Source organism: Ambystoma mexicanum, chromosome 14, assembly GCF_040938575.1.
Source record: "Ambystoma mexicanum isolate Mex_15411 chromosome 14, UKY_AmexF1_1, whole genome shotgun sequence".
Lineage (NCBI taxonomy): Eukaryota > Metazoa > Chordata > Amphibia > Caudata > Ambystomatidae > Ambystoma > Ambystoma mexicanum.
In genome coordinates this window covers 92,400,840-92,424,513 of record NC_090940.1, presented here as the reverse complement: position 1 = coordinate 92,424,513, position 23,674 = coordinate 92,400,840, and the positions used below count along the sequence as shown (strand labels likewise).

The 23,674-nt window shown below is 46.9% G+C and overlaps 1 protein-coding gene across 1 annotated transcript in view; it reads right to left on the bottom strand.

Moving 5' to 3' along the window:
• Positions 1-22,027, bottom strand: part of ERH (ERH mRNA splicing and mitosis factor) — a 38,910-nt gene extending 16,883 nt beyond the window's left edge. Inside the window, exons 1-3 of the mRNA XM_069638584.1 lie at positions 21,894-22,027; positions 10,454-10,541; positions 9,055-9,175 (exon numbers count right to left, since the gene is read on the bottom strand). Coding sequence (XP_069494685.1) covers positions 9,055-9,175; positions 10,454-10,541; positions 21,894-21,896 — 212 coding nt within the window. The 5' untranslated portion in view covers positions 21,897-22,027. The remainder of the gene's footprint in view (positions 1-9,054; positions 9,176-10,453; positions 10,542-21,893) is intronic.
• Between the last annotated feature and the right edge of the window lie 1,647 nt (positions 22,028-23,674).

Genomic DNA, 23,674 nt, shown 5'->3' with positions numbered 1-23,674 from the left:
CACAACATGGGAGGAGATGGTAGTGAAGAAATTGAAAATGATTGTGGTGGGCTCATCGTACTCTGCCTATGCTAGAGGAGTACTTACATGGGTGGCACCGCACGTCCCGTTCCACCCATTACAGAAAGTGGCGGAGACTGATGGTCATATTGAGGGGGCTGGTGGAGAATAAGGAGATGAGTATTGTAAATACATATGCCCAACCAAAACACGGCAGCATACTTTAGAACTCTGTGCACCAACCTTAGTATGTGTGTAGGCAGTGCGGTGATCTGGGGCGGGGACTAACTGTGCAATGAACCCCAAGGTGGATAGGTCGGATGGCAAGATTGATAGACCCGCCCCAGCGGCTAAAGCGCTGCAGACACTGTTAGATGACTTTGGTCTGGCAGATGTGTGGAGGACGGACACAATTCCCTCAATAAGGCAATACTCCGCCCCACAGCAGTTACATATGCTGCTGGACTATGTCTTTGCCATGTCGGATGTCATTACAGAAATTACTCAGAATATAAGGCGAGGGTCCTCTCAGATCACTTGCCATTGGTTCTTGGGTGGCAATATTGCCCCCTTAGAGCACGGATTCCAACGTGGCGTCTCCGAGCAGAGGCACTCAAGGACCCAGTTTTTAGGGAAGACATTGCTAATTACTTTGAGGTGAATACAGGTAGCGTTGACTCGGCAAGTACATTATGGGAAGCCTTCAAGGTAGTGATGCGGGGGGTTGCCATGGCAAAATCAAAGGGCCTGCAAGGTGGGGTCCTGGCTGCCCTGCAAAGAACTGAAAGGGAACTGGAAAGAGCTTTACAGGATGAGTGTAGACATGGAGCGGGCTCTTAAGCTGCAGCAGGAATGTGCGGAGCATTGGGAGAGGCTCTGCAATCTAAACTATAAAAAGTATATAGAGAAACAGCATGCGGGAGGGGACGGGACGGCTATTAGCATGGCTATATAAGAGTGAAACTCCTAGACCCCCCGATCAGAATTATAACGAGGGAGGATGGTGGGGTAGTAGATACCCAAGAAGGAGTTAAAAGTTTGCGGATTATAAGAGCCTATAGGGGATGAGTTAGGCCGCAGCCATGAAGAGATAACGGAAACACTGGAAGATATAGGACTGCCCAAGATAAGTGGGGAGGAAAGGGAGGAGCTAGACGCACCGATCACTTTGAAGGAGTTGGAAGTGGTGAAACAGTTGCCTACCAGTAAGACCCCGGGGGCGGATGGGTTCCCGAGTGAATTTTATAAGGTATAGCGAGAGGAAGTGCTCCCCCAATGCTTAATGAAGCGTTTGAGGTGGGACAGCTGCCGGAATCACTCAGAGAGGCGATCATAATACTGCTTCCCAAACCTAACAAACCAGCGGATAGCTGTGGCTCTTACTGACTTTTGTCGATGCTGAACCAGGACAGCAAAATATTGACGGCTGTCCTAGCTAATAGATTGCGCAGAGTAATTAACAAATTAGTGCACCCTGACCAGATGGGCTATGTGCCGAATAGGAACATAACCCAGAATCACAGGCGACTCCGACGGGTGATCGAATTGAGGTAGTGAGACCGAAGGCGAATCAGCAATTGTGTCTTTAGACACGGTAAAGGCTTTCGACTCGGTCAAGTGGCCGTGGTTGCTGGCGGCCCTGGAGGGGATGGGATAGGGCCCGGCTACATTAGATGGGCGAAGATGCTATATAGCGAGCCGCTAGCCAGAGTTCGAACAGGATCAGTAATATCCGAAAGATGGCAACTCAGCAGAGGCACCAGGCAGGGATGCCCTTGGTCCCCGATGCTTTATATTCTAGCCCCGGAGCCCCTTGCAATATACACCTCAGGCAACAATATGAAGGTATTGACATAGGGGGGGGGTAGGGGGACAACACCCGATATCCTTATATCAGGGTGATTTGCTACTATACTTGAGGTACCCGGAAGAGAATCACCAGTATATTCTGGAGGTGATGGAGGTATGCGGGGCTGTCTGGGATAGCAGTTAATCCTAAAAACTCTAGCATTTTTCCATTGGGCAGCTATAAGGGAACCCCTGTGGGACGGTTACTGGTGCTACAAATACCATGGGCGGTTAGCCCTTCGATATCTTGGGCTAGACGTGTACCACACAGTAGAAGACGCACAGTAGAAGAGCATAAGCATAACACTGAGGTAGCTATTGTGAAAAAAAAACAAAAAATATAATTTCTGGGTGAAATTGCCCAGGCAATGATGGGACGAGGTGCAATGCTGAAGATGGTGGTCCTACCTAGGCTCCTGCATTATTTTAGTAATATTCCATACATGATACCTAAGAAGTTCTTTGCTAAATTAAACCGTATGTGTAGGGACATCCAGTGGCACGGTACCCGAAACAGCGTGGCGCTATGGAAGCTACAGAACTTATGAAAAAACTGCCCAATTGAGGTTTACTATGTGGCAAGCCAGCTGCAATATGTGGCCAAATGGCTCTCAGATGAAATGACCCCTGAACTACGGTTGTTCGGGCAGGATTGTGCTCCATTTCACGAGAGATAATCTGGCTGCCTGAGTCTGAAATGAGAGCACCCTAAAATGATGCTTGGGCGGAAGATGTGGCGTAGGGCATGCCGTATGATGGAAGACCCATTCCCATGCTCCCCGCAAATACCGCTGGTTGCATTGGCGGGGGTGGATGCGCAGCTGAGGGTGACTATCAGGGCTCACTGGGAATTGGTGGGGCTGGTAACGCTAGGAGACATGTGGCAAGAGGGAACCATTAAGGGTTTTGAGGTGCTTGGGGGATGAAGCGGGGCTACATACAGGCCAATATATCACATCAGAATGTTACAAAGAACTCGAAAACGTGGACTGAAACGGTATTGGAAGAACCACCTGATGCTATCATGGGGTCAATATATGATATATCGGAAGGGGGGCACGAGATTTCTAGGCTGTATGAGATGGTGATATGGTCGGGAAGGAGCTGACACAATTTGGGAGCCCCGATAGAAGCTGGGATGTGGGAACGTGCCCTAGGATACCACAAGAAGGAGTCTAGGAATGCGAGATTAAAACAAATACAACTGTATGTAACGCACAGAGCATACATGACACCTTTGCGGATATCCAGGTTTGCAAATACTGGAAGACAGGCATGTCCCAAATGCGATGAGGAAAATGCTGGCATGACACATGTTTTGGTCATGCCCAGTAATTGGATGTTTCTGGGGTGAAGTGGCACAGAAACTAGCGGAAAAGGGGGTCACGATCATCATACACAGCCTGGGCCTGCTTGCCGGGAGGGTTCCCCAGATCACAGAAACTTAAACATGTTGGGAAACTGAAAGATTTAGCATATGTGCTTGCTAAAAGAAGGATTGCCATGGGTTGGAAAACATGTCACAAGCCGCGGGTAGAGGTGTGGTGGAAGGAGTTGCAGAAATTGGCGGAGGCTGAAACGATGGTATGGCAAGAGGCGAGTAACACAGGGGGGTGGAGAAGCGGGACCCTTGATGGCATGGAGGTCACTAGTAGCAGAATTATTTGGAAAAAATGCAAGATCTGACAGAATCCACGGGAAGTGAGACCCCTGCCACGGGCAGCTAATACAGAGTGCAAGGGCTCATGAGGGAGGTGGGGGCGCAGTGACCATGATCAAGTAATTAATCATTGAATTGTTGTAAAATGCACTGCGAGTTTGATTGTATTGTTGCTTGGTATGAAAATTAATTTTAAAAAATTATCTCCCTCCCCTCAGTGAGGGGAAGGTTCTTGTGTTGAATGTTCAATCAGACCAGCCACCCCGCCATAAATTGAGTTGGCTGACGAAGGCAGATCCTCTCATGTGCATTCACAACAACCTTATCAGTGGGACATGTGGCTCAAAAGTTCATTCCACTGGTGGACGTGGAGGAGTAACTTCCACTGGCCGTGGAGGTTACAGTGAATAAAACCTCCCAAAAGTAGTCTTTGAAATAGGTCATCAGGTGTGACTGCACCAGCTTTGGCAAAAGGCTGAAAAAACACATCCGAGGATTTCCTTGATTGTGAAGATGGTAGCCGTCTACCGAACTGATTAATAGAACCACAAATACAGATCTGGGCCTAGACCCATGAGGCAAAGACTGAGGGTCTGCTGCCAAATTCTGAACTACTATGGAACCCAGGCAAGGACAAGCAGAGTGGAAATAAGTCCCACGAATGACAAGCGTGCATGATCCTACCCGTGGAGAATGCACTGGGCTCAGGAAGGGCTAGAGCCATGCGCGCAATGGCCCCATTTATTTTTTATTTTTTTAAATATGCTACCAAAAGGTGCTCCAGTCCGTCCCAAAGGACAGAACATCTCACAAGTATTGAGGGAGGGACGTAGGTGTATTCAATTTGGCTTCTTTGAGCCTAATCTTTGTGTTCACGTTTATTAGCAAGTACAAGAATAAATACAAGTTTACACAAACATGGGCTGGGCTTGACAAGCACAATATTTACATTAGCTATAAGCCTCCCCCATATCGCTTGATACAAGTTTAATTTCTTCACTTTGCTCAAAATTATCTTCTCCATTTGAAGCAGCTTCGGAGAGCAGCCCGATATGAAAGAACTGCCCAACCCTCTTGCTCAGGAGCCAGAATGCTAGGCATTGTGACATTTTCACAGTCTCAAATAATCTTTTTGGCGGAAAGTGCTGCAACACCTACAGTTGGCAATCTTCCCCCAATATTACAATCGGATAGTCAAAATCCATCCGTTATAACCAATCCAGCCAAACGACCTCACAATCCCAAATATTGTGTGCAATTATCCTTCTAAGCAGCCCCCGCACAGTATCACTCAAACCTCACGCATTATATTATTCAGTATTTTGACCAGGCAAGCCTTCCCCTAGATTCAGCGATGCCAAGGCAACATTTCCACACCCCCCCCCCCTCCATTAGTATTTACCAAGGCGGTTGATTTGAATGGATTAAAGACACACATTCCAATTATTCAGAAGAGCAAACAGGAAACTCCACTCAATTGTCATGTCTTCTCAGCAGCCAACGAGAAAACAGCCACCTCTGAGTCCAATGCATTGCATTCCCGCAATCTCAGAATTAATTTAAGCAGGTTAGTTGAAGGGCTCCTTCCTTCAAAGCCGTGGTACCAAGGCTTCTCATTGTTAACTATGTGCGTCATTGCTTTCAAAACCATGGTAACTTGAGTGTCATAAGTGGCTCAGGTGGCAGTTCTGGGCAAAGTCATAGTTCCAACCATGTTGGCAATAGGATACTATTGTTCTTTGTTAACATCTGCAACTAATCCATGCAAACAGGAGTTTAATGTACTCTTCCAACTCTGTAACCATTGCACTACATTTCATGAAGTGCAAGCATAAAGCATTGATGGTTGTGGAAAACATGGGGCTTGCGCCAGGCCATAAAAAGGTGTAAAGGAATGGCCACCTCAATGAGTTGTACCAAACAGCTGCCCTGCCCATTTCCAAAAGGGATAAAAAAAAAAGTCACCAAAATTACATTTGCAAGCTATTTGCTAATGTCACCCACTTAAAGCCGATCAGATTACCAGCTGCTTTACTCCGATGGGAATGAAGTCAGTCCCAAAGCCTTGTTGGCATGGCACAATCCAAAGGAGGATGCCTGCCCCCCCCCCCCCCAGGAAGAGTGCATGTGTCTCAATCTCTACCACAATTGGTTCACTAGATCTGGGGGCTCCTTAGATAGACTACTACAGATTAGGTTAGGTCATTTGCGCTCCGAAAGCCTGCAGGCATCAGAGCACAGAAGGAGAAAAAGATAAGGTGTAAAGTACTAAATGCACCGAAAAAAGATTCTCACTCTCTTCTGAAGCGTCAAAAAGGTTTGTTTTTTGCGTGTAGAGATTGAGGAAGCGTCGGAGAGCAGCCTGATATGAAAGAACTGCCCAACCCTCTTGCTCAGGAGCCAGAATGCTAATCCTTCGCTTGATGGAGGCCTGGACGTGGTATACATTTTAAACATTTGAGGCAACTTGGGGCCTGACCATTTATGCACCGTAAGCACCTTGAAAATTGATGAGCATGCACAGGGAGCCAATTAAGGTTTATCCTATGGGAAAGAAATGTGCTCGTGTCTAGGTATGTTCTTAACATGCGGACGGCATCATTTTGCAGGACTTGTAGTCCTGGATTGATTTTGCTAGCCTCCCCCCCCCCCCCACAGGGCATTACAATAGTTGGAGGCATCTCAAGGGCACGTACCAAAGCAAAGAGGCAGTTTGCCTCCGAGACTAAGGCTCAACTATCCAAGAAGACAACCTATACTGTGCCTTGTTCACACTCCCAGTATTAGCATGGATGTTAATGAAGGGTACAAAAATGACTCACAATGTCTTCACTCCATCCACAGATGCAATAGCTTGGCCTTCCAAACAAAAAGCAGCATATAGTGGGTCCAACTTGGATCTTCCTTGACGCAAGCCAAAAAGCATCATCTGTTTTCTTGGCATTTAAAACACATACCATTAATAGTCATCCATTGTTGGATGACGTATGTTTTTAGCGAGTAAAATCTCTCGATCTGTACGTTCAATTGCCTGCCATTCCTCCCCATTTGCGGGAGATTAATCCAGCATCCAGGCTCTTCACGCTTTCCTTTTATTCTTTAGGACATTCAGTGCCTCACCATACCATTTCTGTAGTTTTCCTTCTCTAACACTAGTGATGGGGCAGCAAGATCTAGCATATCTAAGGAACATCTACCGAACTCTGACACCAGAAAACTGGGGGAGTCTGAGAAAGACGACGAGACTGGTTTTTACTGGTCACCCAATTCAATATATTAACCAAGATGTGCGCTGATTCTTTGTCACTAAAACATGCGTCATTGCTATTGGCAATCTGAAGTTGAATAGCCCGAGGGTCGAGAGTATTAGACAAAACAGTTATTAAAATCACCCAGCACAATAGAAGCTGTATTGGTTTGCGCAAAGATAACTCGCAAAGTCATAAACTAGGAGGGGGCGGTATATCAATACAATATTTAATTATTTCGGGTGTGCTTTTGAGGAACAGTATTTCAACACCCCAGCAGACCGGTTTGGAAAAGATTAAGATTAGAGCAGTCTATGATAGCAACCCCTCCACCCTTATTTCCATCTCTATTCTGGCAAAAAAAGAAAAAGCCGGGTGGGGTAGCTAAATTAATATTTGGCCCACTTGAATCTTGTAGCCACGTCTCATACCGATCTTGTGATCTATAATATAGTCTCGCACTTCATGCATGTCTAATGATCTGGTATTGAGTAGTATCATTTTCATAGGAGGGACATTTTATCTAGAAAGGAGGTTTCTGGTCTGCAAGCGCAGACGTCACTGAAAACCTTTCTATGGGGGTCATGTTTACCTAGAGAGGTCTCAGTGAGCTCAATTGCAGTGTCCATGGAACAGCTCTTACCTCTCCTATGCAACCGTCAAACAGGGTTCAGTGCCGGCACGTCACACGCAGACTTGCTAGCTGCTGATGTTTTGCAGTGTTTTGAATAGCAGCATTAACAATTACGGCTCAGACTCTGCGCCAGCTAATCAATGTGTACTTGCTTCCGCATCGCTGGAGTGGAGGGTACACTGTAGACAGGAATCAATCTCGGTTTTACTGCGAGAATTAGGTCATACAAGCAAAATGGAGCAGTTTCTAGAAAAATTGAGATAATGGGTACTGAAATACCCATTTCAGGTGGTCAAGATGTTGATGTCATCTACCCAATCCATTGAACATTGATAATGTGAAATGTGAAGTAAGAGCGCCACCAAGTGGTTAGTGTAGTCACTAAACAGGCGCACATACGGCAAAAGATTAGTACATTTGGCTACTCATTAGACAAGAATTGCACAAACCATAAAAGAAAAAGCCGCCATCGCCTTTGTGTTGGCATCTTTGCTCAGGCAGTCACAAATTGCCATCACAAGTTCTTGTACTCCAGGATACTGCAGACAGTGGCACATTCCCTAGCTCTGGTTATCAGAAGTCTAGGTACTTGCACTAGGAGCACTTAATACAGGTCCACGGTCAAGGCTATACCTCAAACAGCAGTATGCATCTAGCTGGTCTTGTAAAGCACGACTACCAATCAGGTGGCTAGAACAGCAGGCGAATATGGATACTCTGCCCGCCGTCACCAGCCACACGAAGGCCTTCACTGGGCGGTGCTATTAAAAAAATAGCATGTCGGGAGGCATCCGTTGCCTCCCCAAATAAACAACCCTTTCCCCACACACTTTGCTGGACCGGAGCCATGTGCTCTGGTCCCAGCGCTCCTTTCGTCCCAGCCATCCCCACACGTATGGAAAAGGGACTTTGTCCCCTTTCCCCAGGGGGGTGCCCCCCCCCCTGCCCACCGTATTATGCAGTCACTTCTGAGTGGCAAAAGAGAAATACAGATCCTAAAAGAGCAAATTCCTGCAATGGAGTAGTGAGAACTTCAGCCGGATACAAAAAGTAGCCCAATATATTTGGCCACTCATGAAGCAAAGACATCTGAAGTGGTAGCAAAGTGACACGCCAGCATATTGAATCCATTACCTATCCAATGATGGATAACGCACAGGTGCTGCAAAAGTCGCAAAGCCTCCCCATCACCTGGATATCGCGAGCGGGGAGCAGACAAGTAGCGGGTGTCTGCCAATGACCAGATCCAGAGGTCAGCAGCACGGGGTCACGTGCATGGCATTACTGGATGCGCATGCACCCAAGCACGCCTGTGGCCACGCCCCCCCTTTACACGTCTGCAAGTAACATCGGGATATCGTGGTTGGGAGGCACTACGCCTGCCTCTAAACGAGCGCGAGTGCTACACCACCACTACAGTGGAGGTGTGGCACAGTTGCAGAACTAACACCTTGGTAATGGCAGGTACTACTACCATAACAGCTTGGTCAACGGAAAGTAAATAAGCACCAGGTATAATGTAGAATCAGGGAGGGTTCTCACAAGCAGGAACATGAGAAGCAAAAAACCACACTGCAAGGTTTCCAGTCCTGTCAAACTGAAAGTGACTTCAGACGGTGTAAAATGGACAAGACTAGCAACAGCAAATCCTGTACAGCACTTACACTAGGCAACTGAGGTCAGCAAGGTCATCAATGAAGTCGAAGAGCTGGCTGATGTCGTAGGTGATGGACGGGCTGTTGGGGTTCATTCTCTTCAGATGTTCTTCATACATCTTGCAGACACCTGTCAGAGAAACGCAAACACTGGGGTAAACCCTGCACCACAAACAAAGCAACAAGCATGCAGACCAAATGTTAGTCTACGTTCCGTGGGGCGTGGACAAGGGCCTCAGATACAAGGTGGAGGCTATATGGAACAAGTCCATAAAATAAAACTCGCCACTGCTGCAATTTGCAGAGATAAACAGTTTGGGGTGAGAGGGACCCACTACAAAGCAATGAAGAGATCAGACAGACATTTTGCAAGACAGCAAACATGTATTTATTGGTTAGTTGTAAAGCCCCAATACAACAAATGGTGCTGCAAGGTGCCACAAGACAGGGGTGCGACATGGAAGAAAACAATAACGGCCCTAGCAGGCCTCGTGTCATTTGGATCGTGCAGTAACAAGGAGGTGCAGGAGGGAGGGCGTGTTGGTGTTGTCAGCCGGAAGGATAATACTAGGGAGGTGATGGGCAAGAGAAGGTATTACACGTGGAGGGGTGGGTGAAAAGAGGGTTTCTGGGGCTAGGCAAGTGCCAAGGGAGGCCAGTTCTACGGGATACAGGGAGTACGGACCACATGCTAAGTGCAAGGACGGGGGTGGACCAGGCTCAGTAGGGATGCACACACCCTGCCAGGCTTGTCAGGGAAAGGGGCCTGGAAGGTCAAGTGCAGGTCAGCATGGGGGTCAGGAGGAAGGGTACTGAGGTGGACTGGGCAAGGAGGGCCTGGTGCCCTGTGGAGCTCAGAAGGGCCCAGAAAGCAAATCAATTCAGCTGATAGGAAGAGAAAAGGAGAGTCTTGAGAAGCTTCCGGAACTGAGATTCAGCTCAAGCCTGGGGCAAGGAGGTAATTGCAGCAAGGGGTCAGGGGGGGGGGCTCCTGCCGAGGAGACCGCTCTGCCCACCACATCCCACTCTGCCGAAGTCCGTCAGATGACATGCAGAACTTTAACTCATCGAAGTAGTAGTTCCAATTCACAACAGGGTGAAGCAACCAGTTACTGGCACGGCAAATGGGGGGTGTGGTAGAAGGGAGGGGCATAGAGGGTTTAGATAAAGGAATAAGGACCCTCACTGCCCAGCAGCCATTGTCCTGGTTTCCTGCTAACTGGAAAAGAGACTTTTCTTTTAACAAAAAGAACAAACTAAACTAATCTAGAAAAATATGGAAGAGAGATACAAATGAGGCATTAGAAATGGCAAATCAAAAATAGGCCCTGATCAAGCAGGCCCAAACATATCCAGAGGAAGAGCAGGCTACCAGTTAACTAAAAGACAATGCTCAATAGAATGCTACCTTCCATGCATTCGTTAACAGATTCATAATCGGCGTAGGTTCTTCCTTCGGGACGCTTGGTGGGCTGAACAAGCAGGATTGTGTGAGACTGCAAAAAAATAAAAAAAATGAAATTAAACTCAAGACCTGCAAAATATAATGCTGTCACCCACTGAGAAACAAAAACAATTCCTAACATGTCAAATTTAGTGCCTGCTTGGTGAAAGTCCATTCACACAAAAAAGTTGAAGATCAGCAGAAATAAAGAAGTTTAAATAATGGACTTTTGGAAAAGTAGGGATTAGTCCAGAAAGAGGTTAACAGCTCACACGGTACTCAACGAGGACCAATCATGTTTTCACCCAAGTCACAAGGGCCTGTCTTGGATGACAAGCACTGGTTCTTGGTCAATGGTCATCCAGCTAGAGCGAGCAGCATTTAAGAGTGGCAAACGGGTCATCAAAACCTTTAATTGGCTCCAGTTCTCTTGCATGCTGTCAACAGGAGATTAGTCTAGGCAACTTCCCCTAAACGACGTGCGGGACCTCCGTGCCTTTAAACTAATGGTTGCCCTTCATGAAACCATCGCTTCAACTTCCATCCAAACAAAAGCTGAATGCCGTCAAGTATAGGTGCAGGTCAAAGTTAAAAGAATGGACAGCTCATGCCTCGGGGATCCAAAAGCTCAAAACCCTTAACTCCATGCCCAAGGCGCAACTAATGTTGATAAATGCCACATCAGGTTACCCGGGTCACCTGCCCCAGCTTTAAACCATATGAGGAATCTCAATGATCGAGATTTGTAAACCATTATTAACCACCTCGGAAGGAACAAAGGCAGAGTGTCCCTTTCCGAGATTCGAACCTGCAGATCACACATCAGTGATCTCTCAAACACCAAGACAATCTACCCTGGTGGTAAAAAGAACTCACGAGGGCGATCTAGCATACCACATACATTTATCCTTATGCATAGTGAAGGGCCCCAATTAACAGTCGAGCTGCATGCCAGTCTCGCTTTATATGGGCGGAAAGTGCATGGCCCACTTCTTAACCACGACCCAAATCACACTTAGGTCAACTCTTGTGCACCACCAACCAGTCCCTGCAGATTCTCCAAGACTATGCCTTAATCTTGGTTCATAAAAACGTTGCACAACTTGTAGTGCCAACTGCAAAAGAATGCTTTTGATGGAACACCAACACCCCAATGGTGCACCCCACAGCCGGCTCAGGATGTCACTAAGACTTCACTTCTTCAGGATGTGAAGCCCTTTGCCACGGGTTACGAACTTCCGAGTCAAAATGTGTGCTCACCACTAGCGACTAAGAATTGACATGAATAGGTTGAGAATTGGGGGGTGGGGACACGAGCGAATTTTCACACAGGGATAGTAGCTTGCAACAATTTGTAGTCCCGCTACTGTTTCGCTCCTGAAATTATTTGGGAACTACTGAATTGCACTGTAACGTGAATACAGTAAACACGTGGATCCCAAATACCCAGCAATTTACTGCTAATGCCCAACTACTGACTTTGGCAATGCAGCTGTATGTGAAAGAATTCTAATGAAGATGACTGCCCCCCTGGGGAAAAGTGAAAATGGAACCACTCGCAGAAAGCAACTCCACAAAGTATTAAATACTGGGGGCCAACTTGGGTAAGGGACACGTTAAGCCCTCCTACTCTATTGCGCAGATCCCCATAAACAGTAGGCCTCCAGGAAAGGTTTAGTATACCACCATGATACCATACATTTCTAGCACAACTCTTATAGTTGGGTGGATATTAAGCAGTATTAGGGTTGCTATATTTCAGAGGTCCAGGGGCCTTCCTTCCCCTACTCACGGCTCGAAATAGCCAGGAGCTACTTGGCTCCTAGTTCTAGCCAAGGCTTCGAGCTTGGAACCAAAAGCTACTAGGAATTACTTTTGATCACCTAGGCAAGTTGTGCCATTCATATATAGCAATGTGATTAACTGTAGGTTTAGTAATGTATATGAGAGTGCTCATGGCAGACACCACTCTGGTATACAGGGGGGGGGAGATGGAAGAATGCCTGCTCCGGTCAACAACCCCTGGCCCCCATGTGTTTCTTCCTTACACTACAGAGGCTCCCAAACGGATAGAAATCATTTCTAAGCTCTTTGTTCCAACTCAGTCTGTGGCAAGACTACCCTCCATCAGAGCAGGCCTGAAAGCAGCCAGTTCCCTCTGTTCCATATCTTGTCAGACTTGAGCAGGAGGTAGGGTGAGTCCCGAGGGCCTTCCCTCTTGGGCTTGCTGCAAGATGGGATATCTGCTCCTCTGCTAGGCGTGGCCCTCCACTAGGGAGATGCTGCACGTGTGGTTCTGTGACATTCTACTTTTGCTTTACCCTGAAGCATGCACAGACCATCAAAACAAATGTTCCCTGGAGCTCTTAACTGGAGGTGGTCCTCTGCTTGCATTAAGACGTCTGGGATGCAGGTCAACCAAATGACTAACATCAAGTCATACACCTGGATGAGCCATGCCCCTGACCCAATGAGGGGGTAAGGTACAGCAGCGGGTGCGGTGGGAGACACTTTGCACTGTGCCTCAATTGTATATGCCTGTGCTCCTCAATGCAGTACATATAGCATACAGGGATTATGCAGAGTATATGTAGGCCTATGCTCTGTATGCAGGGATCGAAGCTAGCACATAACGTTCTGCAATTTCGTCCATCATTCATAACCCCTTCAATTCTCATTGGTGTGTTCATTTGCAATCAGGTGGCCCTGGGAGCCAAAAGTAGCTCAGGGTAGCTGGTGTCAGGACAACCAGGCTCATCCAGGCCACATGCAGAAGCTAAATGGCTCCCATTTCTACTCAATTTCGAACCCTGCTTATGGCTAGCAGCTGGAAGACGAATCACGCCATAAACGATAAGTGGCCATTACATTGCACATATGAAAGTGCTACGTTGCTGGGTAAAAGGCAACAGCCACCTCTGTTTGAGGTTATGGGTGCGCTTCACAGATAAATGGTTGAAGACTATACACTGGATACTCAATCTTCTCAGTTGCTGCAGATGGGTCAAATCTAGCAGCAAATTAAACTGGTTTTATGTCTGAGGCTCGAATTGTGGAACAGGTCTAATTTATCTGTGCTAGAGCCCAAAAATTTGACCGATCTCGAAAGCACGTCAAAGACGCCTAGTTTCAATCCGATGGCCAATGTCACCAGAGGAGAAGCTGGTCCCGATCAGATTCCAAATAGCTCTCCAATCATGCACTAAAGCTATTAGAATGTGATTCTCTAGTTGCCAACACTTTATCCAATAGCATCGAATGGTCCAACCGCTTCAATCCAAGCTATCTGGGCTCTGCAGAATCATGGTAGTTGACACTCTGGAGGACTCAGTTTTGGCAGTACACCACAGTTTATGGCATGCTGTTTACAGTGCATGCTTCTCAAACATTCAGACGAGACTGGTCGCTTCTAGTAATCCATACACAAATACAGTTCAGATGGGATGGTGGCCACCAAGTCACAGGCTGGAGATTACCATACATACTCATCTTTGCAGACTGAACGGGTCAATGCTTCAGGACCAACTCCACTGGTTGTGGATAATTCTACTAGCCTATTGACAAAAGGAATAAGGGTTTGTCCCAGTTATTTATGGTGCTGATAATTAAGCTGGGATTCACAGTGCCGGATTTGCAGTCTATGGGGCTTTGTTCCCCCCAACTCACATTACAAGTTATGGATCAGTGTAGGCCTTGGCTTCCATTTCCGCAGGCTTTTTACTATTGTGCTTCATGTTGGACCTGTAATTGCCAGGAGGACATGATCATAGACTGCCTCCGGTTAGGTTAGAAAGATCAGCCTTTACGTTTTGACTTCTAATCCCAGTTTACTGTGGTATATGCCACAACCAAGTGGATTGTCAGAATGGCTTTCTGTTAGTTACTCCCCTGTCGTGGTCCCAACGGTCCAGGTCCTTCAGGGGGTTATATCCAATCCCACATCTGGAACAGTGTTGCTTCCGAGTGTAGGGCAAGCTGGTTCGATAACCAAGAGGAGTCTTCTTATGACAGCGGGCAATTTCAATTCAGAGGTCCAGGCTTCCTCCAAGGTTATCCCTCAAAGGGGGGCGTTTACCCCTTGCGCAACAACTTCCAGGGGTAAAGATAAGGGGGCAGGAATAACATTTTTATTGAAAGATGTGCAACAGAAAGTAATGTTTCTTCAAACATCAGAAGAATAAACTGTCCTGGAGGGATGAACCTTTATCCCGTTTGGGTTCTCTAGGCCCTGGTGCATGATGGGGTTGCAGGTGCTTCTGCTGTACAAAGCGACTTAAAATATCTGGAGCATATAAAACAGGTGTTATTGCTGTTTCTTGCGCTTTCTGGATTGTTGGCAGTATGAGGTGGATGGAATTCTTCAATGGCACGTCCTTCAGCTATTCACACAGTGAACACTTATGGATGTGTTGATCCATGGGGTGGAATGAAATATTTATAGCATGTCACATAACTCTCCCGCAGACAGCCTGGTTGTGCAAAATATTCATAGACAATGTCTTTGTACCTACAGAGGGGATGTTTATGGCACATGGCGCACAGGGATTGGGGCAGAACCTAGAGGACCAAGGCCTCTTTGGCAGTCCTCGGAGAAGCTGATCTGGTAGACTGCTATATGGGTAGTCACTCGATTTTTGATTACAGTGCAGTCTGGTTCTGCTGTTTGTATCAGGGACCTTGTTGAGTTGTGGCTCAAAAAGGGGAAGGAGGAATTGCCTTTCCAATCCTAAACACCAGTGTTACATTCACCTTTGATTGCCGAAGCAGCAGCTTGGATATAACCATACCGTACATACAGAGAGGCAGGGTCCATAATGACAAGTTACATCAAGTAATGTTTATTTTTGCTAGTCCTACTATTCCTCAGAGCAAAACCTCCATCCACTCTTCGAGGGGCCGCTCAGAGTTTGTGGCTTTGAGATTTCAGAAGACTGGCAAGTAAGTCCTTTATCTGCAATGCTGGACAAAAGAGGGGGCAAGAAGTTTACCAGGAGTTGGAACAAAAAGCTTAGAACTTGATTCCTGCGACAGGTTGAGACCTCATGTTGCAAGGACTGATAAGGAGTACGTTACCATACGCAATCGTGACAACAAAAGTGACACTTGGAGAATGTTGCTGTCAGTAACCACAATACTGAGTTATGGATGGGCAATTGTCGAGCCAAAAGTGTTACCAAGATGTAGAAAGTCATACAGAGAAAAGACAAACCGTAACCAATTAGGTGGGAGGCATACTGGGCCAGCACAAGTCTACCCAGACTTTCTCCCCCACCCCCCCTTTTTTTTTTTAAACACGGATTTTCTACCATTTACCCATATAGACTTGCACTCACTTGCTGGCATTTTGGGAGCAGTCACTGAAAGGTCTTCAAAGAAACAAACGTTCTCGAAACCAAGGCAGGAGAAAAAAGTAGTTCAAAGTATCACTCATTGTACAGTAACTGGGCGATTCACCAGCTTCCTAAACGTACTTATCTGCCCCAAAGCGACTCTTCCTAGGACGTGGTTAAATCTGTGTGGAGTCCTTTGATGAGTTGTGCTGCATGTAGTACATGGGTGCCAGGGTGGCACCCGCAAAGCATCCCACAAGGACATTTCCACTAACCAGGTGGGAGAGGACCAAGGCTCGACAGCCGACCTGAAGTGGTTTGATTTTAGCAAGATGGAAAGCTGGTACAAAGCCACCCCCCCCCCCATCTTCCTTGGAGGAGTCTGCCAATGTAGATCCCAGGGGACGTAGTACGGGTGGATGTAAAACTTCAGTATTCAAAGCAGAGCCAGTGTTGATGTCAAGTGTTTGGTGTTGCTCAGCAGTATGAATCTGCTCACAGGAGGGGTTGAGTTTCAGGTAAGAACCGGAAATCTTAAGAGTGGATCTGTGAGGCAGCACTTGAGCATATTTTTCAAAGTTAGAGCTGCAGGTCATCTGCATAATGGAGAAAGTTGGAGTCAGAAGGGTTCCAAGTAAAGGTTGATCCTTCCAGGACACTGCAGGTGACGGTAGAGTTGGTGATCCGGAAGAATCCATTTGGACAAATGGTGGATAGCATGGTAGGACTTGACCCAGCAGAGAATGGTCTTGCTGATCCCAACTATCAAATGCTGTCGACAGGTCAAGGCTGGAATGCCTACCATTGTCAAATCATGTAAAGATTTGCTCACCTGGGTTAAATCACTGTATTGGGGAAAAAGACCAATACCAAACAAGATGCAGAAGCACCGTGGGGGGGGGGGGGCAAGTACAGTGCATAAACTGCACTCAAATCAAAGGCCACAATTCTTATTTAATCCCAGGAACACCATATTGCCTCTTACCAGAGCAAAGTACCCGCAACCCAGCGTGAAGCAGCCACAGCAGTGTTAAGAGTGCTGTAGTCCTCCCCTGCCTTTAAAATCTTGGCAATCATGGCATTTTATTGTGCATGCAGTCCCAGAGCACCAAAGAAGGCCTTCAGGCCCGACCACCCCTGGGCCAAAGGACATCTCCATTGCAGGGATACACATTTGGAGTTGCAAGCGATTAGCAGGGCATAACCCCCACTTCTCAGTTGCACAAAGCAAATATATTCTTATTCCTAAGAGTTAGTCACCAATAGCACACGCACATCTTTAAGCCTGCTCCTGGGATAATTAGAAGTCCTGGTCAATATACCAGAAGGTAATTGCACTCGTCACCTCTGTAGCAGCCACCAATATAAATACATGGCAATTCACAAATGGCCCTTAAATAGGGATTGATTCACCTCTTAAGACAATTTTATGTAGCTACACACTGCACTAGCATTATAACACGCACACAACCACAGGACTGCAACAATGCACTCCAGTGTCTAGTGAAACTTCATTGAAAGCTTAAAATGGTGTCATATTGCAAGGCACAGGGTGGGCTCAATGGGGAGCTTAAAAAATAATCAGAAAACAAACTCAGCACTCAACATTTAGAGAGCCCCAATATGGAATTGTAGCAGCACTTGTTGGACCAGTCACTTCACCTCTGCATTCCTTCTTAAACAGGAACTTTGGACCTAGTATATGTACAGGCAATACCAGGATCCATGCTGGGTGAGCGAGTGGGAAAGCTTAAACACCCTGGCTCGCAAGTTACACAGGACTTCACACAACCAATCTCACCATCCAAGTACATCAAACTGATCAAATTTAAGGGGAGTATTCTAGCCAGGATATCGGTACCAACTGCCCGACACAGCTAATATTTTCTATGTGGAGCCTTCAACTGAACAAAACAACCCTCACCAGGCTGCCTTTACTTGCCTAGCACTTACTGGGTGTTGCTTTCCCCCAGGCCCCTCCCATTGTGACAACACTCCTTGCCACCCATTCTGGCCAGCAAACACAAACGTGGGCACAACACTATTTACTGACAAACCCCAGTGACCAGGAGTACTTTCACTGCCCAGATTTTATTCTCAGTCGGGAAGCCACAACATTTGTATACAAATTCTGACTATTGAAATAGCATATGCAGGATCATATTTTGACAACATTCCCCAAATTCAATAAAGCTATACAGAACAAAAAAATAAGCATTCAGCTGGAAAGCCATACTGTAAAGTAGGTTTCAGTACCTCCAGCACAGAAACAATATTTTCTGCTAGAGATATTCAGACGCAAACTCGTCAAACTTAATCAGCTGGATGTAACAGTACCAGGGTTCGAAATTGAGGTGAGCTTCGAGACATTTAGCTCCTGCTTGTAGCCTAGAAGAGCCTGGTTAGCCTGACAACAGCTACCAGGAGCCACTTTTGGCTCCCCAGGCAAAGGGATGCTGCACACCCACCTACATAACTCAGCGCATTTGGGCCAATCTCTAATGAAACATTAGGACAATTATATTTAAAGCACAAATAAATAATAGCATTTAAGACTATGAAAGTTCAATTTACGGAACATTATCTACCAGCCGCTTTTAACTCCTGCTTATCAAATCTCAATTTAGATCCCTGCAATAAGTCAGCTGTGGCCAACTGCCTTTGCTGCAGGGCCATATGTATACTTTGCAAGCCTTCTGTGGTGCGCCGGTCTAAGGGGAACTGCAGACAATGCGCACCAGAAAAATGTCAAAATGAAGTGACCAAGAAGGCGATTCTGAAAAATCTCACAATATTTCAATGTAACATAATGAAAACAATGTTGGTGAGGTGTGTATGTGGGTAAAACAAGGAGGCCAACAAAAATAACCCCAAGCCTGAGGAGTATGGTTTGCCCAACTTAAGTAGGTTTTATTTTGGTAGGCATGTTAAAGAAAAAAATTGAAGTTCCACTTATCCAATGCCAACTGCCATGCTGTATCTTATCAAAAATGAAATTGAACAAAAAAAAAAAAAGAGTGCAAAGTTGTACCTTTAAAATCATGATGTGACAGGCTATATGCTGTGCACCCTTGCAGTAAGGTTTGGTAACCTTAAGAAGGGGTACAATACGTGTCTCGCCCACACTGTACAATATCTTCCAGATTATCGCAAAAGGGCTTGATCATCTCGGTATCACCAGAGGTTTCCAAGCGCAGACCCGGGGATCGAACCTGTGTGGCTCCATGTCGTCTTGCTTCCAAGGCGAGCACGTTGCTGCTGAGCTATCCTCCCGAGACCGATACCCAGATCCTCCTCCCACTTTCAGGGGATTAAGACAAGGATTTGACCTTGGTGAACAGAGTACATCATCCAGGCATGAATTGCCACGCATGGTCTATGCCTGAATGATAAAACAGAACTCATACTGGGCACCCCTGCTACCTTAAAAAAAAAAAAATAAATAAAAACACACTATGGACTGACTACTCCTCATTCATAATTGACAGCAATAGCATTAAGGTAGAATACGAGGTAAAAACACTGTTTTTATCTCGACTCAACTCCCCTTTGCCAACACGTTAATTCACTAGCATCCTCTACGGCTTATACGTGTAAACTTATCCGGACCGGTAAGCCATTTCTTTCCAACAGTAGCTGCACCATCCTGGCCAGAGCCCTCACCCTGTCCTGTCTGGACTACTGAAACACCCTCTACCTAGGTTGGACAAAAATCCATCATCAGAAGCCAAACCCTACCAAATAATGCCCTTAGAGCGGCATTAGGCATCTCCAGGTGAGATCGCATCTCCGAGAGCATTCATCAGAATAACTGATTCCAGACCAACGATCTCTTAACAAATCTGCCCCCCACCCCCGCCCTCTACCTTGCTGAGAAATTCCGCAGACCTCCCCGAGACCATCCACATCAGTAAACAGATCGCCTGTCCATCCCCAGATTCAAACTTTTTACGAACGGAAGGAACAGCTTCCCTGTGAAAGCGGCCAAATTATGGCACTCCCTGCCTCCCACACTGAGAATATACCAACATTTTTGAACTATCATCCCGTGGCTGAAATCCAATGACCACTAAATGCACAATATTGAACCCTGTACAGCAACTAGCAATGACTTTCCGCTAAAGGCACTCAACATTTTATGTCTTGTATGAAATGCATTCCTCTTCCCGTCTCACAACTGGCTACCCCCACGGTGGCAACCACAATTCTTTTACACATTTCCTGCAATATTTGCAAATATCTATGCCTATCCTGTATTAGCCATAAACATTTGTATATACCTTTTCTGTAAGTTGTCTACAACACTTGTATTTACCTTTCCTGTAATTAATGCTTTGTAAGTAAGGCATTTTATACCATAATCCTTGTAACTAAGCTTTGCATATCCTTGTAACTGCTGCGCCCCGATACCCACGGGTCTGATGTGCATTATAAATAAAAACAAACTACTCCATTCCAGGGCTTTCATCATACTAGCGTAGTGATTCAATGCAGCAGCAAAAAAAATTATTAAAAAAAGGCATATAGTGAAACCCAGCAACCAATTAAGTACTCTACATTCATGGGGGACAGAGACCTTTTGGGAAACAACTGGGTCCCTTTCCATAGGAATAAAATAGACTCACCAACTATACCAGAGACATGCACACACGGAGAGTGAGTCAACTATCCCAGACAATCCCACCAATACTTTCACCCGCCCCTTAGCTACCGCCAGGTACCACAGTAGTGTGGAATTGTTGAGATACTGGCAATCACCACATTACCTGAGAGGTCATTTGCAGATGCACTGGCCACAGGAGTATGAAGGGAGGATACGGGGAGCTATGAGAGAACATTTTAGAGGTGGGGGCCAGAGGAGTAAGGTACCCTGTATACCAGACAGACCCAGGTCAGGACAGAGCATTGCCTTGCACGATGGAAAGCCACATCAGGGGAGACTACACAAGCCGAGCGCCTCAATTCAGGAGAGAAGCAAACTAACCAAACATACTAACCATTTCCCTCTGCATACACCTCTCAAACTCCAAACACAACCAAAACCTAAAGCACAACAAACTTCACTACATTGCAACAACAAAACATACATTAAGTCTTGCACAACAACTACCAGCCGCAAACACCCCAGGCCCAGCCAACACACCCACAGGGCTGAGGCTGCCAACAGCACATCACTGCTCTCTTGCACTTTTCCTGCTGCCTCCCACTAACTCAACCTCCCATCTTTCAGAGCCGCCAGAGGACCACTCCGGTGGTGATAGTGCACAGTACAAATGTCCTTTAACATCTGCTACCATCACCAGCCAGGTGAAGCGGTACTCAAAAAGTGGACCCCAACCCACACAGATCAACCACGCTCCAGAGCCACCCCCCAAAGAAAGAACATTCTCTCACCCGACTGCCTAAAAGCACTATCACACTTCTGTGATGCACTACCTCGGACGCTTGCATCTCGCAAGTCATCTGGAGGAAGAAACGCCTTGCAGCAAGACATTCCTCTTTAAGCAGAGCCAAAAGAACTAACACCTCGCTCGCTTTCAAATCCTAAAAAAGATAAACCTCTCCCTCTGCAAGGGCCTCCCGACCCATTATTACACCACGACAGTGCAGTCTCCAAACCAGGCCCGATAACCAACGGCCCAAAGGAGCAAGCGTCCCCCTCCACTAATTCCGGCGGGAAGACTGCCCGCCTCCTTATCTTTCACCCATGTCCGTATCGTGAAAACCACCCTGCTCACTAGAGACCATCTCCCTCTGCAAACCTACTTACTCCAAGTCGGTACTGGTTCGGAAGTGAAAGGCGAGGTGGGGAGATTGTAAATGGACCAGTTTGGGGCAGGGATAGGGGAAACGTTTACGATTCTGGCGCAGGGTCCGCTTAGCCCCTTTTAAACGGAGCCAAAGTGAGTCCGGGCTTACACAGGTAGCTGGGCCGCGCGCAGTTCGCGGGAATCTTCTCCCGCGCCCTCCGCCATGACAGATCTACCGGAGCGGCTGGAAAGCGCGCCGCCTCCGGCGCTCTGTCGCAGGACCGGGCTGCAATCCCCGTCCTCGCTCCGGTTCTCCTAACTTACCATGATGCGCAGCTTGCTCTCCCTGGACTAGAAGACGGAGAAACACGACCGGATGCAACGATCTTATACCGGAAATTACGCCAGGTTACTAACCATAAAACATTGAAACGGAAGAAGGACAACAAACAGTATCAGTAAAGGAAATGGAAGACAGACTGCGGCCACCTCCAGAGCTCTGGTAAAGAACTAGAGGGCCAACACTGTCACTGCAACAGCAACTCAGTCATCTGTGGAGGTCATGCTGGGGGTAAATAACCCAGGGAATCAATCCCTCACTTTCCTACACAGCCACCCTATTGTTTGCAGCAAATACTTCTCAACCAATTGTAACATTGAGAGTTAATGAAGACACACAAGTATTTTCGTTTTCTATTTACTTGTACTTATTTTTTAGTCTGCATGTCTTGTTTTAAACTTAAGCAATAAGCCCCCAGCTGGAGGGTAGGGGCATTACCACTTCAGGTAATGCCCCCTGGCCCATAGTTACAGGTCCAAGCATAAGGCTGGTGTACTAAAAGCATTTTTTTCCATTGTTGTGAAACGCGGCAGCGGAGAAACAAAACGTTTTTTAAATGGCCATCGTTCTCCCTTTCCATGGCGACCATTTAAATTAGTTAAAAAAAGGTAAACAAGAAATGGTCGCCATGGAAAGGAGAGAAGGGACTACTTGTAGTCTCTTCTCCCTTTCCATTGAGGTGTGCCGCAGATCGGGAGCCGACGCGCCAGGGAGAGACTTGTACCCGGCACGTCTGCTCCCAATCAGGAACGGATTAAGGTAAGTAGGCTGGGAGGGAAATAGTAGCTAAAAGGCAGTGGGAAGGGGGAGCCACTTACCTCATTCCCCGGCTAAGGGAGATGGTGGCCGGATTACCGTCTGGTAACACCCGTGTTCTGAGCCTCCCCATTGGCTGCGAGGCTGCCACCCACCCCCCCCCTTGCTGGGTACTAATAAAACATAATCTCAAATGTTGTTGTGTTTAAAAATAACTGACAGTGGTTTGGCCCGCAACTAAAACTAAACAGAGCAGTTTACTGAGTAGAATTTATACTGCATAGGACACCTCGACACAGCGTATTGTGACAAGCAGGCTTGGAATGTTATTCAAAAAGAAATGCTCTTTGCGTGCAAGAAATGGAGCTCTACACATACTCAGTATTGGTAGTGTTGTATTAGCGGGGGCAGGCCAGGGGCCCCCGCCGGCATTCACACGTGTGCTCGCACACTCATACATGCATTGGTGGCGGTGACCATAGACCCCTTGACGTGTGTCACTCCCAGCGGTTGTGTTTCATATGGCAGCGAGAACTTTCCTTCCGGTCTCCTATTCCGCACCAGCACGGTGTCTCCCACTGCAATCTCTTTCTCTGGTAATCCTCGCCGTATTGTCTCTCTCTCGTTCTGAGCGGCTCTCTCCGTTCGAAACGCGGGTGTTGTCGATCTCTCCTGGACGTCGACCTTCAACTTCAGGTAACAGTCCTCTTGGTGCCTGTTTGAAAAGGGCCTCCGCAGGTGCGACCCCAGTGGATTGGTGCGGGGTCGTACGGTATTCTCGGAGGAAGTCAAACAGGTTGCGCCAGAGTTCTTCTCCCTCATTCAGCGATATGCGGAACACTTTGTTGAGCGTTCGCATGAAGCGTTCTACTTCTCCATTCGCTCTTGGCCAGAGGGGGGTGACTTTACGATGTTTTATCCCCCTTTCCTCACAATAGTGAGCAAATTGCTGTCCTTTGAACGGTGCTCCCTTGTCCGAGCATATCCACACCGGCCACAGACTCTCGAT